The sequence below is a fragment of the Orcinus orca genome, chromosome 17 (genome assembly GCF_937001465.1).
Source record: "Orcinus orca chromosome 17, mOrcOrc1.1, whole genome shotgun sequence".
NCBI classification, from domain to species: Eukaryota; Metazoa; Chordata; class Mammalia; order Artiodactyla; family Delphinidae; genus Orcinus; species Orcinus orca.
Window position 1 is genome coordinate 29,803,220 of NC_064575.1, and position 18,128 is coordinate 29,821,347.

The 18,128-nt window shown below is 39.0% G+C and overlaps 1 protein-coding gene across 1 annotated transcript in view; it reads left to right on the forward strand.

Annotated features, from left to right (window-relative positions):
- CNBD1 (cyclic nucleotide binding domain containing 1) overlaps positions 1 to 18,128 on the forward strand; it is a 395,245-nt gene that overhangs the window by 274,903 nt on the left and 102,214 nt on the right. The window contains 1 exon segment of the mRNA XM_049700473.1: positions 14,232 to 14,425. Within this exon segment, the coding sequence (XP_049556430.1) occupies positions 14,232 to 14,425 (194 nt within the window).

Consider the following 18,128-nt stretch of genomic DNA (forward strand, 5'->3'; position numbering starts at 1 on the left):
TTGGTCTGTTCATATTTTCTATTTCTTCCTGATTCAGTCTTGGCAGGTTGTGCATTTCTAAGAATTTGTCCATTTCTTCCAGATTGTCCATTTTATTGGCATAGAGTTGCTTGTAGTAATCTCTCATGATCTCTTTTATTTCTGCAGTGTCAGTTGTTACCTCTCCTTTTTCATTTCTAATTCTATTGATTTGAGTCTTCTCCCTTTTTTTCTTGATCAGTCTGGCTAGTGGTTTATCTATTTTGTTTATCTTCTCAAAGAACCAGCTTTTAGTTTTATTGATCTTTGCTATTGTTTCCTTCATTTCTTTTTCATTTATTTCTGATCTGATTTTTATGATTTCTTTCCTTCTGCTAGCTTTGGGGTATTTTTGTTCTTCTTTCTCTAATTGCTTGAGGTGCAAGGTTAGGTTGTTTATTCGAGATGTTTCCTGCTTCTTAAGGTGGGCTTGTATTGCTATAAACTTCCCCCTTAGAACTGCTTTTGCTGCATCCCACAGGTTTTGGGTCGTTGTGTCTCCATTGTCATTTGTTTCTAGGTATTTTTTGATTTCCTCTTTGATTTCTTCAGTGATCACTTCATTATTAAGTAGTGTATTGTTTAGCCTCCATGTGTTTGTATTTTTTACAGATCTTTTCCTGTAATTGATATCTAGTCTCATGGCGTTGTGGTCAGAAAAGATACTTGATACAATTTCAATTTTCTTAAATTTGCCAAGGCTTGATTTGTGACCCAAGATATGATCTATCCTGGAGAATGTTCCATGAGCACTTGAGAAAAATGTGTATTCTGTTGTTTTTGGATGGAATGTCCTATAAATATCAATTAACTCCATCTCGTTTAATGTATCATTTAAAGCTTGTGTTTCCTTATTTATTTTCATTTTGGATGATCTGTCCATTGGTGAAAGTGGGGTGTTAAAGTCCCCTACTATGAATGTGTTACTGTCGATTTCCCCTTTTATGGTTGTCAGTATTTGCCTTATGTATTGAGGTGCACCTATGTTGGGTGCATAAATATTTACAATTGTTATATCTTCCTCTTGGATCGATCCCTTGATCATTATGTAGTGTCCTTCTTTGTCTCTTCTAATAGCCTTTGTTTTAAAGTCTATTTTGTCTGATATGAGAATTGCTACTCCAGCTTTCTTTTGGTTTCCATTTGCATGAAATACCTTTTTCCATCCCCTTACTTTCAGTCTGTATGTGTCTCTAGTTCTGAAGTGGGTCTCTTGTAGACAGCAAATATATGGGTCTTGTTTTTGTATCCATTCAGCCAATCTGTGTCTTTTGGTGGGAGCATTTAGTCCATTTACATTTAAGGTAATTATCGATATGTGTGTTCCTATTCCCATTTTCTTAATTGTTTTGGGTTCATTATTGTAGGTCCTTTCCTTCTTTTGTGTTTCTTGCCTAGAGAAGTTCCTTTAGCAGTTGTTGTAGAGCTGGTTTGGTGGTGCTGAACTCTCTCAGCTTTTGCTTGTCTGTAAAGGTTTTAATTTCTCCATCATATCTGAATGAGATCCTTGCTGGGTAGAGTAATCTTGGTTGCAGGTTTTTCTCCTTCAACACTTTCAATATGTCCTGCCAGTCCCTTCTGGCTTGCAGAGTTTCTGCTGAAAGATCAGCTGTTAACCTTATGGGGATTCCCTTGTGTGTTATTTGTTGTTTTTCCCTTGCTGCTTTTAATATGTTTTCTTTGTATTTAATTTTTGACAGTTTGATTAATATGTGTCTTGGCGTATTTCTCCTTGGATTTATCCTGTATGGGACTCTCTGTGCTTCCTGGACTTGATTAACTATTTCCTTTCCCATATTAGGGAAGTTTTCAACTATAATCTCTTCAAATATTTTCTCAGTCCCTTTCTTTTTCTCTTCTTCTTCTGGAACCCCTATAATTCGAATGTTGGTGCGTTTAATGTTGTCCCAGAGGTCTCTGAGACTGTCCTCAGTTCTTTTCATTCTTTTTTCTTTATTCTGCTCTGCAGTAGTTATTTCCACTATTTTATCTTCCAGGTCACTTATCCGTTCTTCTGCCTCAGTTATTCTGCTATTGATCCCATCTAGAGTACTTTTAATTTCATTTATTGTGCTGTTCATCGTTGCTTGTTTCATCTTTAGTTCTTCTAGGTCCTTGTTAACTGATTCTTGCAATTTGTCCATTCTATTGTCCATTCTATCTCCAAGATTTCGGATCAACCTTACTATCATTATTCTGAATTCTTTTTCAGGTAGACTGCCTATTTCCTCTTCATTTGTTAGGTCTGGTGGGTTTTTATCTTGCTCCTTCATCTGCTGTGTGTTTTTCTGTCTTTTCATTTTGCTTATCTTACTGTGTTTGGGGTCTCCTTTTTTGCAGGCTGAAGGTTCGTAGTTCCTGTTGTTTTTTGTGTCTGTCCCCAGTGGCTAAGGTTGGTTCAGTGGGTTGTGTAGGCTTCCTGGTGGAGAGTGCTAGTGCCTGTGTTCTGGTGGATGAGGCTGGATCTTGTCTTTCTGGTGGGCAGGTCCACGTCTGGTGGTGTGTTTTGGGGTGTCTGTAGACTTATTATGATTTTGGGCAGCCTCTCTGCTAATGGGTGGGGTTGTGTTCCTGTCTTGCTAGTTGTTTGGCATAGGATGTCCAGCACTGTAGCTTGCTGGTCGTTGAGTGAAGCTGGGTGCTGGCGTTGAGATGGAGATCTCTCGGAGATTTTTGCTGTTTGATATTATGTGCAGCTGGGGGGCCTCTTGTGGACCAGTGTCCTGAAGTTGGCTCTCCCACCTCAGAGGTACAGCACTGACTCCTGGCTGCAGCACCAAGAGCCTTTCATCCACAGGGCTCCTTAATTTGGGATGATTCGTTGTCTATTCAGGTATTCCACAGATGCAGGGTATATCAAGTTGATTGTGGAGCTTTAATCCGCTGCTTCTGAGGCTGCTGGGAGAGATTTCCCTTTCTCTTCTTTGTTCTCACAGTTCCCAGGGGCTCAGCTTTGGATTTGGCCCCGCCTGTGCGTGTAGGTCGCCGGAGGGCGTCTGTTCTTTGCTCAGACAGGACGGGGTTAAAGGAGCCGCTGATTCGGAGGCTCTGGCTCACCCAGGCCGGGGGGTAGGGAGGGTCACGGAGTGCGGGGCGGGCCTGCAGCGGCAGAGGCCGGCGTGACGTTGCAGCCTGAGGCGCGCCGTGCGTTCTCCCGGGGTAGCCGTCCCTGGATCCCGGGACCCTGGCAGTGGTGGGCTGCACAGGCTCCCCGGAAGGGTGTGTGGCTAGTGACCTGTGTTCGCACACAGGCCTCCTGGCGGCGGCAGCAGCTGCCTTAGCGTCTCATGCCCGTCTCTGGGCTCCGCACTTTTAGCCGCGGCTCGCGCCCGTCCCTGGAGCTCTCTCAAGCAGCGTTCTTAATACCCTCTCCTCGTGCACCAGGAAACAAAGAGGGACGCAAAAGTCTCTTGCCTCTTCGGCAGGTCCAGACCCCTCCCCGGACTCTCTCCCGGCCAGCCGCGGCGCACCAACGCCCTGCAGGCTGTGTTCACGCCGCCAACCTCAGTCCTCTCCCGGTGCTCCGACAAAAGCCGGAGCCTCAGCTCCCAGTCCCGCCCGCCCCAGCGGGCGAGCAGACAAGCCTCTCGGCTGGTGAGTGCCGGTCGGCCCGATCCTCTGCGCTGGAATCTGTCCGCTTTGCCCTCCGCACCCCTGTTGCTGTGCTCTCCTCCGCGGCTCCCAAGCTCCCCCACTCCGCCTCCCGAAGTCTCCACCCGCGAAGGGGCTTCCTAGTGTGTGGACACTTTTCCTCCTTCACAGCTCTCTCCCGCTGGTGCAGGACCCGTCCCTATCCTTTTGCCTCTGTTTAGTTTTTTCTTTTGCCCTAACCATGTACGTGGGGGGTTCCTTGCCTTTGGGAGGTCTGAGGTCTTCTGCCAGCGTTCAGTAGGTGCTCCGTAGGAGTTGTTCCACGCGTAGATGTACTTCTGGTGTATCTGTGGAGAGGAAGGTGATCTCCGCGTGTTACTCTTCCGCCATCTTCACTCTCAATGTTTTATCAATCAGAATGATGTCACGTGGCCACACAAGTAAGAGTTTCTGGGAAATTCAATTTTTAAACTGGCACATACAACACCCGTTAAAATTGTGGTTTTGTTACTAAAGGAAAAGGAAAGATTTTATATTGGGTAAGTAACTAACAACTCTTGCAATAAAATTATTTCCCACAGTGGATTTCTTTCCATAGCTCTTATTCTATACTAAGAAGTGTAGTTACTGTATTAAAAAAAAAAAAACAGAATATAAATGTATATATTAGAATACACCCTTTCCCCAACTTGTTTTCTTCTCTATGTAATTTCTCAAGACCATTACTAGTCTTACAAACTATTATTATCTTTTCCCTACACAGTGTACTTATTACAATATAGTTCTCATACAGCTCACACAATAGCTATTAAAAAGCAATGATTCTGGTACATGACTCTTTTTGAATTGTGGTTTTCTCAGGGTATATGACCAGTAGTGGGATTTCTGGGTCATATGTTAGTTCTATTTTTAGATTTTTAAGGAACTTCTATACTGTTTTCCATAGTGGATATATCAATTTACATTCCCACTAACAGTGCAAGAGGGTACCATTTTCTCCACACCCTCTCCAGCATTTGTTGTTTGTCGATTTTTTGATGATGGCCATTCTGACTGGTGTGAGGTGATACCTCATTGTAGTTTTGATTTGCATTTCTCTAATGATTAGTGATGTTGAGCATCCTTTCATGTGTTTGTTGGCAATCTGTACATCTTCTTTGGAGTACCAAGATATTCATTGCAGCACTATTTACAATAACCAGGATATGGGAGCAACCTAAGTTTCCATCAACAGATGAATGGATAAAGAAGACGTGGCACATATATACAATGGAATATTGCTCAGCCAAAAAAGGAAATGAAATTGAGTTATTTGTAGTGAAGTGGAGAGACCTACAGTCTGTCATACAGAGTGAAGTAAGTCAGAATGAGAAAAACAAATACTGTATGCTAACACATATATATGGAATCTAAAAAAAAAAAAAGAAAAGGTTCTGAAGAACCTTGGGGCAGGACAGGAATAAAGACGCAGACGTAGAGAATGGACTTGAGGACACAGGGAGGGGGAAGGGTAAGCTGAGACGAAGTAAGAGAGTGGCATGGACATATATAAACTACCAAATGTAAAATAGATAGTGGGAAACAGCGGCATAGCTCAGGGAGATCAGCTCCGTGCTTTGTAACCACCTAGAGGGCTGGCATAGGGTGAGAATGAGACACAAAAGGGAGGTAACATGGGGATATATGTATACGTATAGCTGATTCACTTTGTTATTCAGCAGCAACTAACACAACAATATAAAGCAATTATACTCCAATAAAGATGTTAAAAAAATAAAATATATTATTTTCTCAAAAAATAAAATTAAAAAACAAAAGCGATGTTTACACAGTGCCCTTGACACACAGATTAGAAGTTTAATAAGTGATATTGTGCTACCCAGAAAGAATCTATTTTAAGCCCCGGCATCCAAACAAACGCAACCCTTGCTTTAGAGAAGACAAAAATAAAAAATCAATATCCTATAGTCATGATGTATAGATGGTAACCAAAAGAAACCCACGAGTAAGGACTCAGTTTAGAGAAGGCAAGAAGTTGGCATGTCATAGGGAATAAAACAGAAACACAACTGTGCATTAAAATCAATTTGTAAAGTTTCTATTTACAGCAAGTTAATAAGCAAATTGAAAGAAAAGTTCTCACAGCACTTGAACAATTTGCTCTGATCCTTTGAAGAAATGTAAAGGACTGAGAAATGGAGAAACACCATCCATTTCCCACGATCTTCTTCTCAAAAATGACAGGCTTCAGAAGAAAAAAAACTGATTTATGTTTCATTCAAAATGCTCACAAGTGAATAAATGTGCTAGATCTACAGTCACATAGTGGAACTTTATGTAATGGGATCAGATGACAGATTGTGGTGAGTAACAATATGAAGTAGGATATGTACTGAAAACAACACTTTTTCCTACTAATGAATAATTTCCCTTTTATTTTTTTTTTACATCTTTATTGGAGTATAATTGTTTTACAATGGTGTGTTAGTTTCTGCTTTATAACAAAGTGAATCAGTTATACATATACATATGTTCCCATATCTCTTCCCTCTTGCGTCTCCCTCCCTCTCACCCTCTTTATGCCACCCCTCTATGTGGTCACAAAGCACCCAGCTGATCTCCCTGTGCTATGCAGCTGCTTCCCACTAGCTATCTATTTTACATTTGGTAGTGTATATATGTCCATGCCACTCTCTCGCTTTGTCACAGCTTACCCTTACCCCTCCCCATATCCTCAAGTCCATTCTCTAGTAGGTCTGTGTCTTTATTCCTGTCTTACCCCTAGGTTCTTCATGACATTTTTTTTCTTAAATTCCATATATATGTGTTAGCATACGGTATTTGTCTTTCACTTTCTGACTTACTTCACTCTGTATGACAGACTCTAGGTCTATCCACCTCATTACAAATAGCTCAATTTCGTTTCTATTTATGGCTGAGTAATATTCCATTGTATATATGTGCCACATCTTCTTTATCCATTCATCCGATGATGGACATGTAGGTTGTTTCCATCCCCTGGCTATTGAAAATAGAGCTGCAATGAACATTTTGGTACATGACTCTTTTTGATTTATGGTTTTCTCATGGTATATGCCCAGTAGTGGGATTGCTGGGTCATATGGTAGTTCTACTTGTAGTTTTTAAAGGAACCTCCATAGTGGTTGTACCAATTCACATTCCCACCAGCAGTGCAAGAGTGTTCCCTTTTCTCCACACCCTCTCTAGCATTTATTGTTTCTAGATTTTTTGATGATGGCCATTCTGACTGGTGTGAGATGATATCTCATTGTAGTTTTGATTTGCATTTCTCTAATGATTAATGATGTTGAGCGTTCTTTCATATATTTTTTGGCAGTCTGTATATCTTCTTTGGAGAAATGTCTATTTATGTCTTCTGCCCATTTTTAGATTTTTGTTTGTTTGTTTTTATTTGTTATTGAGCTGCATGAGCTGCTTGTAAATTTTGGAGATTAATCCTTTGTCAGTTGCTTCATTTGCAAATATTTTCTCCCATTCTGAGGGTTGTCTTTTCATCTTGTTTATGGTTTCCTTTGCTGTGCAAAAGCTTTGAAGTTTCATTAGGTCCCATTTGCTTATTTTTGTTTTTATTTCCATTTCTCTAGGATCTTGTTGTGAATTATGCCATAGAGTGTTCTGCCTATGTTTTTCTCTAAGAGTTTGATAGTTTCTGGCCTTACATTCAAGTATTTAATCTACTTTGAGCTTATTTTTGTGCATGGTGTTAGGGAGTGATCTAATCTCATACTTTTACATGTACCTGTCCAGTTTTCCCAGCACCACTTATTGAAGAGGCTGTCCTTTCTCCACTGTGCATTCCTGCCTCCTTTATCAAAGATAAGGTGACCATATGTGTGTGGGTTTATCTCTGTACTTTCTATCCTGTTCCATTGATCTATCTTTCTGTTTTTGTGCCAGTACCATACTGTCTCGATTACTGTAGCTTTGTAGTATATAGTCTGAAGTCAGGGAGCCTCATTCCTCCAGCTCTGTTTTTCATTCTCAAGATTGCTTTGGCTATTCGGGGTCTTTTGTGTTTCCATACAAATTGTGAAATTTTTTTTCTAGTTCTGTGAAAAATGCCAGTGGTAGTTTGATAGGGATTGCATTGAATCTGTAGATTGCTTTGGGTAGTAGAGTCATTTTCACAATATTGATTCTTCCAATCCAAGAACATGGTATATCTCTCCATCTATTTGTATCATCTTTAATTTCTTTCATCAGTGTCTTATGATTTTCTGCATACAGGTCTTTTGACTCCTTAGGTAGGTTTATTCCTAGATATTTTATTCTTTTTGTTGCAATGGTAAATGGGAGTGTTTTCTTGATTTCAGTTTCTGATTTTTCATCATTAGCATATAGGAATGACAGCGATTTCTGTGCATTAACTTTGTAACCTGCTACTTTACCAAATTCATTGATTAGCTCTAGTAGTTTTCTGGTAGCATCTTTAAGATTCTCTATGTATAGTATCATGTCATCTGCAAACAGTAACAGCTTTACTTCTTTACCAATTTGGATTCCTTTTATTTCCTTTTTCTTCTCTGATTGCTGTGGCTAAAACTTCCAAAACTATGTTGAATAAGAGTGGTGAGAGGGGGCAACCTTGTCTTGTTCCTGATCTTCGTGGAAATGCTTTCAGTTTTTCACCATTGAGGACGATGTTGGCTGTGGGTTTGTCATATATGACCTTTATTATGTTGAGAAAAGTTCCCTCTATGCCTACTTTCTGCAGTGTTTTTATCATAAATGGGTGTTGAATTTTGTCGAAAGCTTTCTCTGCATCTATTGAGATGATCTTATGGTTTTTCTCTTTTACTTTCTTGATATGGTGTATCACGTTGATTGATTTGCATATATTGAAGAATCCTTGCATTCCTGGGATAAACCCCACTTGATCATGGTCTATGATACTTTTAATGTGCTATTGGATTCTGTTTGCTAGTATTTTGCTGAGGATTTTGCATCTATGTTCATCAGTGATATTGGCCTGTAGTTTTCTTTCTTTGTGACATCCTTGTCTGGTTTTGGTATCAGGGTGATTGTGGCCTCGTAGAATGAGTTTGGGAGTGTTCCTCCCTCTGTTATATTTTGGAAGAGTTTGAGAAGGATAGGTGTTAGCTCTTCTCTAAATGTTTGATAGAATTCACCTGTGAAGCCATCTGGTCCTGGGCTTTTGTTTGTTGGAAGATTTTTAATCACAGTTTCAATTTCAGTGCTTGTGATTGGTCTCTTCATATTTTCTATTTCTTCCTGATTCAGTCTTGGCAGTTTGTGCATTTCTAAGAATTTGTCCATTTCTTCCAGGTTGTCCATTTTATTGGCATATTGTTGCTTGTAGTAATCTCTCATGATCCTCTGTATTTCTGCAGTGTCAGTTGTTACTTCTCCTTTTTCATTTCTAATTCTATTGACTTGAGTCTTCTCCCTTTTTTTCTTGATGAGTCTGGCTAATGGTTTATCAATTTTGTTTATCTTCTCAAAGAACCAGCTTTTAGTTTTATTGACCTTTGCTATCATTTCCTTCATTTCTTTTTCATTTTTTTCTGATCTGATCTTTATGATTTGTTTCCTTCTGCTAACTTTGGGTTTTTTTGTTCTTCTTTCTCTAATTGCTTTAGGTGCAAGGTTATGTTGTTTATTCGAGATGTTTCCTGTTTCTTAAGGTAGGATTGTATTGCTATAAACTTCCCTCTTAAAACTGCTTTTGCTGCATCGCATAGGTTTTGGTTCATCGTGTCTCCACTGTCATTTGTTTCTAGGTATTTTTTATTTCCTCTTTGATTTCTTCAATGATCACTTCGTTATTAAGTAGTGTATAGTTTAGCCTCAATGTGTTTGTATTTTTTACAGATCTTTTCCTGTAATTGATATCTAGTCTCATAGCGTTGTGGATGGAAAAGATACTTGATACAATTTCAATTTTCTTAAATTTACCAAGGCTTGATTTGTGACCCAAGATATGATCTATCCTGGAGAATGTTCCATGAGCACTTGAGAAAAATATGTATTCTGTTGTTTTTGGATGGAATGTCCTATAAATATCAATTAAGTCCATCTTGTTTAATTTATCATTTAAAGCTAGAGTTTTCTTATTTATTTTCATTTTAGATGATCTGTCCATTGGTGAAAGTCGGGTGTTAAAGTCTCCTACTATGAATGTGTTACTGTCGATTTTCTCTTTTATGGCTGTTAGTATTTGCCTTATGTATAGAGGTGCTCCTATGTTGGGTGCATAAATATTTACAACTGTTATACTTCTTCTTGGATCCATCCTTTGATCATTATGTAGCATCATTCTTTGTCTCTTCTAATAGTCTTTATTTTGAAGTCTATTTTGGCTGATATGAGAATTGCTATTCCAGCTTTCTTTTGGTTTCCATTTGCATGGAATAACTTTTTCCATCCCCTCACTTTCAGTCTGTTGTGTATTTAGGTCTGAAGTGGGTCTCTTGTAGACAGCATATATATGTGTCTTGTTTTTGTATCCATTCAGCCAATCTGTGTCTTTTGGTGGGAGCATTTAGTCCATTTACATTTAAGGTAATTATCGATATGTATGTTCCTATTCCCATTTTCTAAATTGTTCTGGGTTCGTTATTGTAGGTCTTTTCCTTCTCTTGTGTTTCTTGCCTAGAGAAGTTCCTTTAGCATTTGTTGTAAAGCTGGTTCTGGTGGTGCTGAACTCTCTCAGCTTTTGCTTGTCTGTAAAGGTTTTAATTTCTCCATCAAATCTGAATGAGATCCTTGTTGGGTAGAGTAATCTTAGTTGCAGGTTTTTCTCCTTCATCACTTTAAATATGTCCTGCCAGCCCCTTCTGGCTTTCAGAGTTTCTGCTGAAAGATCAGCTGTTAACCTTATGAGGATTCCCTTGTGTGTTATTTGTTGTTTTTCCCTTGCTTCTTTTAATATGTTTTCCTTGTATTTTATTTTTGACAGTTTGATTAATATGTGTCTGGGAGTATTTCTTCTTGGATTTATCCTGTATGGGACTCTCTGTGCTTCCTGGACTTGGTTAATTATTTCCTTTCCCATATTAGGGAAGTTTTCAACTATAATCTCTTCAAATATTTTTTCAGTCCCTTTTTTGTTCTCTTCTTCTTCTGGAACCCCTATAATTCGAATGTTGGTGTGTTTAGTGTTGTCCCAGAGGTCTCTGAGACTGTCCTCAGTTCTTTTCATTCTTTTTTCTTTATTCTGCTCTGCAGTAGTTATTTCCACTATTTTATCTTCCAGGTCACTTATCCGTTCTATTGCTTCAGTTATTCTGCTATTGATCCCATCTAGAGTATTTTTCACTTCATTTATTGGGTTGATCATCACTGTTTGTTTCAACTTTAGTTCTTCTAGGTCCTTGTTAAATGTTTCTTGCATTTTCTCTATTCTATTTCCAAGATTTTGGGTCATGTTTACTATCATTATTCTGAATTCTTTTTCAGGTAGACTGCCTATTTCCTCTTCATTTGTTAGGTCTAGTGGGTTTTTATCTTGCTCCTTCATCTGCTGTGTGTTTTACTATCTTCGCATTTTGCTTATCTTACTTTATTTGGGGTGTCCTTTTTGCAGGCTGCAGGTTTGTAGTTCCCGTTGTTTTTGGTGTCTGTCCCCAGTGGCTAAAGTTGGTTCAGTGGGTTGTGTATGCTTCCTGGTGGATGGGACTAGTGCCTGTGTTCTGGTGGAGGAGGCTGGATCTTGTCTTTCTGGTGGGCAGGTCCACGTCTGGTGGTGTGTTTTGGGGTGTCTGCGGACTTTTTATGATTTTAGGCAGCCTCTCTGCTAATGGGTGGGGTTGTGTTCCTGTCTTTCTAGTTGTTTGGCATAGAGTGTCTAGCACTGTAGCTTGCTGGTCGTTGAGTGAAGCTGGGTGCTGGTGTTGAGATGGAGATCTCTGGGAGATTTTTGCTGCTTGATATTACGTGGAGCTGGGAGGTCTCTTGTGGACCAGTGTCCTGAAGTTGGCTCTCCCACTTCAGAAGCACAGCACTGATTCCTGGCTGCAACACCAAGAGCCTTTCATCCACACGACTCAGAATAAAAGGGAGAAAGTGAAAGAAAGAAAGAAAGAAGGAGGGAGGGAAGAAAGGAAGGAAGGAAGGAAAGAAAGAAAGAAAGAAAGAAAGAAAATAAAATTTAAAAAATTATTAAAATAAAAAATAATTATTAAGAAAAAAAATTAAAAGAAAACAAAAAAACGGACGGATAGAACCCAGGACAAATGGTGGAAGCAAAGCTATACAGACAAAATCTTACACAGAAGCATACACATACACACTCACAAAAAGAGGAAAGGGGGAAAAAATAATAGATCTTGCTCTCAAAGTCCACCTCCTCAGTTTGGGATGATTCGTTGTCTATTCATGTATTTCACAGTTGCAGGGTACATCAAGTTGATTGTGGAGCTTTAATCCGCTGCTTCTGAGGCTGCTGGGAGAGATTTCCCTTTTTCTTATTTGTTCGCACAGCTCCCAGGGGCTCAGCTTTGGATTTGGCCCCGCCTGTGCGTGTAGGTCGCTGGAGGGCGTCTCTTTTTCGTTCAGACAGGATGGAGTTAAAGGAGGAGCTGCTTCGGGGACTCTGGCTCACTCAGGCTGTGGGGAAGGAGGGGTATGGATGCAGCGCAAGCCTGCAGCAGCAGAGGCCAGCGGGACGTTTCAGCAGCCTGAGGCGCGCCGTGCATTCTCCCAGGGAAATTGTCCCTGGATCCCGGGACCCTGGCAGTGGCGGGCTGCACAGCCTCCCTGGAAGGGGGGTGTGGATAGTGACCTGTGCTCACACACAGGCTTCTTGGTGGCGGCAGCAGCAGCCTTAGCGTCTTTTAGCCGTGGCTCGCGCCCGTTTCTGGAGCTCCTTTAAGCAGCGCTCTTAATCCCCTCTCCTCGCGCACCAGGAAACAAAGAGGGAAGAAAAATTCTCTTGCCTCTTCGTCAGGTCCAGACTTTTCCCCGGACTCCCTCCCGGCTAGCCATGGTGCACTAACCCCCTGCAGGCTGTGTTCATGCCGCCAAATCCAGTCCTCTGCCTGCACTCCGACCGAGGCCTAAACCTCAGCTCCCAGCCCCGCCTGCCCTGGTGGGTGAGCAGACAAGCCTCTCGGGCTGGTGAGTGCCGGTCGGCACCGATCTTCTGTGAAGTAATCTTTCCGCTTTGCCCTCTGCACCCCTGTTGCTGGGCTCTCCTCCGCGGCTCCGAAGCTTTCCCCCTCCACCACCCACAGTCTCCTCCCGTGAAGAGGCTCCTAGTGTGTGGAAACATTTCCTCTTTCATAGCTCCCTCCCACTGGTGCAGGTCCCATCCGTATTCTTTTGTCTCTGTTTTTTCTTTTGCCCTACCCAGGTACATGGGGACTTTCTTGCCTTTTGGGAGGTCTGAGGTCTTCTGCCAGCGTTCAGTAGGTGTTCTGTAGGAGGAGTTCCACGTGTAGATGTATTTCTGGTGTATCAGAAAAAGAAGAGGTGGGTGAGCGATCAGCCTCTCCAGCCTCACATGCAGGGCACTATACGAAGGTTCAGCTTTGGCTTCATTCCACTCAGACAAGCAAAGCTGAGACGCATTGAGACAGCTTTGAATCTTCCAGCAGCAGCATTCTATGACATCCTCACAGGCATTTTTCATAAGCAAAAAGATTACATTATGAAACACATGGAGACTTTTTTAGTCCAAAGCCATTTTCAAAGCATTTGTCATGTTTCTGGGGTTCAGTCCTTTTTTTTTTTTTCTTGCCTACAACCACACAGGGACCAATTATACATATTGAGGATAGTTTGACAGAATCAAGGATGAGTTCAGCAGCCTCTTATTTCCTCGAGGTAGCAATGCTTGTTGGTTGATGCAGTTGAGAAAAATGTTGCCATGATCTCTAGGAGTCTTCAAAGCTGCACTACTTCTTGAGAGAAAAATCTGCTAGTGTTGGAGGGTCTCCTGCAGAGGCAGGGGTGGCTGTGGCTCACGGTGGGGACAAGGACACTGGCAGCAGAAGTTCTGGGAAGTACACCTTGGCGTAAGCCCTCCCAGCATCCGTCATTAGCCGCACCAAAGAGCCCAGGTAGGCTCCAGTGATGGGCTGCCTCAGGCCAAACAACCAACAGGAAGGGAACCCCTCCCTTTTCATACTATATTCTTTACTCAGTTCTATGAGTGATCATCATTCTGTCCAGAACAAAGATAAATGAAGATTAATAGTAGGTATATATTGTTACTTATATAAAATAAGAAGAAAGGCACATTTTTGTGGGGTGGGAGGCATTTAGAAAAGTTCAAGGACTTTTCTGGCCCTGTTTTTCTCATGATGTCTTATATCTATTAATCTTGATATGGCACCATGGTTCTTTTCTAGCATTTATCAGTTACATAAAAGGATTTATTACTATAAATAACTGTCAGAAAATAGTATTCTAAATATGTAGACATGTCTTTGTTATATTTGTTATTTGACTAAATTATTTGTGATGCCTAAGTGCCACATTAAAGTCACTTATTGATTAAACTAAAAGAAATCTGCTAAAAGTGAAGCAATGGTAATCTTTATTGTAGTCATACTTATATCAAAGAGTCTGGGAAATAAAGTCTACAGTATATCTTGTTTGGTTTTGTTTTATTTCAGTGATAGGAAATGATGGATTTTATATGATACTGAAAGGCCTAGCTTGACCACGAACACAGATATATAAAAATCTGAGTGAAGAAAATGAGTCTACAACCTCTTTCATACCTCAGAGTTTCCACAGCTTTGTTTTCAGTGAAGACTTCAGAAACTCTATACTGGCAGAGACGCACATACCTTCAATGGACCCAATGGCAAGAAAGGAATATTTGCTTTCTCAATAAGCAACAATGTATCATTATTGTAACATTTTATCTCTTCCAGATATTTAAATCTAAATATATCACTCAGTGTGTCCTGAAATATTCAAGATAATACAGCTTTTAAAAATAAGAATTATACTGTTAACACAACTTGAAATGTGTTTAAAACAATTTAATGAGGGATACCTTCCAAAGCATATTGCCCACTGGCTGGTGTTTTGTGGTATGTTTGACTACTGAGACAAGGCCAATGTAGTTGGATGACTGAATGTAGAAGGAGGGTTATTTTGAGATAAGGGAGAGGGAACATGTGATTTGAGAAAGGGAACACAAAGGACAGATCATGAAGGGCCTTTTAAATCAAGTTAAGAATGTATGTTTATGCTGCTTATCTCAAGGACAATGCTAAGGTAATCAAGGTGTTGATTCTGTTACAATCAGAAAGTCTCGCTTGAAGAAAATCCTTTGCCTATATGTGTTTCAAAACTATCAGCTGGTACAAAAAAATAAAGTTTAATATCTTTCTGGATGTCTAGATACCCCACATGAGGGTCAGGTCTGGTTCAACTAGAATTGTGGTTAAAAAAGCCAATTTTGGATTTAGGGTGGTCAAGATGTTCAGAGGAGAAAAGAGCCAAAGAAACAATTAAAACCAAATTATTTAGCACCATGGATTGAAGTCAGGAAAACTTAGAATATTCTCAGATTCAAGAAGAATGAATATGGATAAAGCCAATAAAAACAAACAAGGATAAAAAATGAGTCAAGAACATAAAAGTATATTGTTGATCACACATGAATGGGTAATGTTTCTAATCTATCTCGATAGGGATAGAAAAGAACACACCACTCAGTGGTCACATACCATGTAACCAATACATTTTCAATCTTCTTTAGAAAAAAATACCACCTCTGGCAGAGCAGCTATAATTAGGGCTATTTCTTTGTTGACTTTACAGTAATCCACTCCAATCTTTTAGGATCTAGTTGTTTGCTTTTAAGGACAAAACTCATGAATTAAATGAGAATAAGATGGGACTACCACCTCTGAATCCTGAATTAGGTGTATGAGGGCAGCACTAATCTCTGTCATTCTACCTGGGATGTAGTATTATTTTTGTTCCAGCCTTACTGATGTATAATTTACAAATAAAATTTGTATATATTTAAGTTATACATCTTGATATTTTGATATATGTATACATTGTGAAATGATCAGCGCAATCTAATTAACATATCCTTCATATCACATAGTTAGATTTTTGTATGTTTGTGGTGAGAACACTTAAAATGTATTCTGCTAGCAAAGTTCAAGTACACAACACAGCGTTGTTGACTATAGTCACCATGCTATACATTAGATCTCTAAGACTTACTCGTCTTGCATACTGGAAACTTTGCACCCTTTGACCAATATCTCTCCATTTTCCCCACACCTGACCCCTTGTCACCAACATTCTACTCTATTCTTCAATGAGTTTGACTATTTTAGATTACACATATAGGTGAGATCGTATAATATTTGTCTTTGTATGTTAGGCTTATTTCACTTAGCATAATGTCCTCCAGGTTCATTTGTGTTGTCACAAATGGTAGGATTTCCTTCTCTTTCAGACTGAATAATATCCTATTGTTTGTTTGTATATCATATCTTCTATCTCCATTTATCCATGGATAAACATGTAGGTTGTTTCCATATCTTGGTTATTGTGAATAATGATGCAATAAACATGGAAATGTAGATATCTCTTCAATATCCTGTTCTCATTTCTTTAGATGACTACACAGAATTGGTATTGCTGAATCATATGGTAGTTAGTTCTGTTTTTAATTTTTTGGGGGAGGGTAGCTCCATACTGTTTTCATAATGGCTGTATCAATTTACATGTCCACCAACAGTGTACAAGGATCACCTTTCCACCACATCTTCTCCAACGTTTATCTTTTCTTTTCGATAATAACCATTATAACAGGTGTAAGGTGATATCTCATTGTGGCTTTGATTTTCATTTCCTTGATGATTAGCGATGTTGAGCACCTTTTCATGCACCTGTTGGTCAGTTTTATGTCTTCCTTTGAGAAATGTCTATTTAGGTCCTTTTCCCATTTTTAAAATTGGGTTATTTGTGCAATTTCTGCATGTGGTTATCTGGTTTTCCAAGCACTATTTATTAAAGAGGTTATTTTTCCCTATTGAGTTTTCTTGGCACCTTTGTCAAATATATGTTGACTGTATGTGATGGCATTTATTTCTGAGCTCTCTTTTCTGTTCCATTAGTATGTCTATTTTTATGCTAACACCATACTGTTTTGATTACTATATCTTTGTAGTATATTTTGAAATCAAGACCTGTGATGCATCTACCTTTGTTCTTTATTCTCAGGTTTGCTTTGGCAATTCAGGATCTTTTGTGGTTCCATACAAATTTTAGGATTGCTTTATTTCTGTGAAAAATGCCATTGGAGTTTTGATAGGGATTACATTGGGTTTGGATTATATGGTTTTGGATAGTACAGACATATTAATAATATTAATTGCTCCAATCCATGAACATGGGATATCTTGCCATTTGTTTGTATCTTCTTCAATTTCTTTCATAAAAATCTTGCAGTTTTCATGATACAGATATTTCAATTACTTGGTTGAAACATTTAATTATTTATATTTTATATTTTTGATGCTATTGTGAATGGGATACTTTATTTCTTTTGCAGAAGTTTTGTTGGTATACAGAAATGCCACTGATTTCAGTATGTTGATTTTATATCCTGAAACTTTATTTAATTCATTGATTATTTCCAACAGCTTTTTGGATTTTCTGCATATAAGGTCACATCACCTGCAAATAATAAAAATTTTACTGTGTCCTTTCTGATTTGTCTTGACTATATCTAACTAGGACTTCCAGTACTATGTTGAAAAATAGTGGTGAGAGTTGCACCCTTGTCTTTTTGCTGATCTTAGAAAAAAGCTTTTGATCTCTCACTGTTGAGTAGGATGATAGTTATGTCTTTGTGGTATATGGCCTTTCTTATGTTGAGGCATGTTCCTTCTATACCCAATTTGTTGAAGGTTTTATCAAGAAAGGCTGTTATATTTTGTCAGATTTTTTTTTTCTGTATATATTGAGATGATTATGTGATTTTTATTCTTTCATTCTGTGAATGTGGTGTATCGCATTTATTGATTGCATATGTTGAACCATCCTTGCATCCCAGGGATAAACCCCACATGGTCATGGTATATAATTCTTTTAATATGTTGTTGAATTTGAGTTGGTAGCATGTACATTTTAACTATATTAATTTTTCCTATCTATGAACACAGAAGGTCTCCATTTATCTGTGTTTAATTTATTCATTAATGTTTTATAGTTTTCAGAATATATGTCTTTCACCTATTTGGTTAAATTTATTCCTAAGTATTTTATTGTTTTTGTTGTTCTTGTAAATGGGATTCTTTTCTCAATTTCTTTTTTGTGTAGTTTGTTCTTGTGTATAGAAAAACCACTGAGTTTGCATGTTGATTTTATATTCTGCAACTTTACTGGATTTATTTATTATTTCTAACATTTTCTTTGTGGAGTTTTTGGGGTTTTTTACACATAAGATCATGTCATGTGCAAACAGGTAATTTTACTTCTTCCTTCTGATTTGGATATCTTTTCTTTCTTTCTTTCCTTCTTCTGCTTCT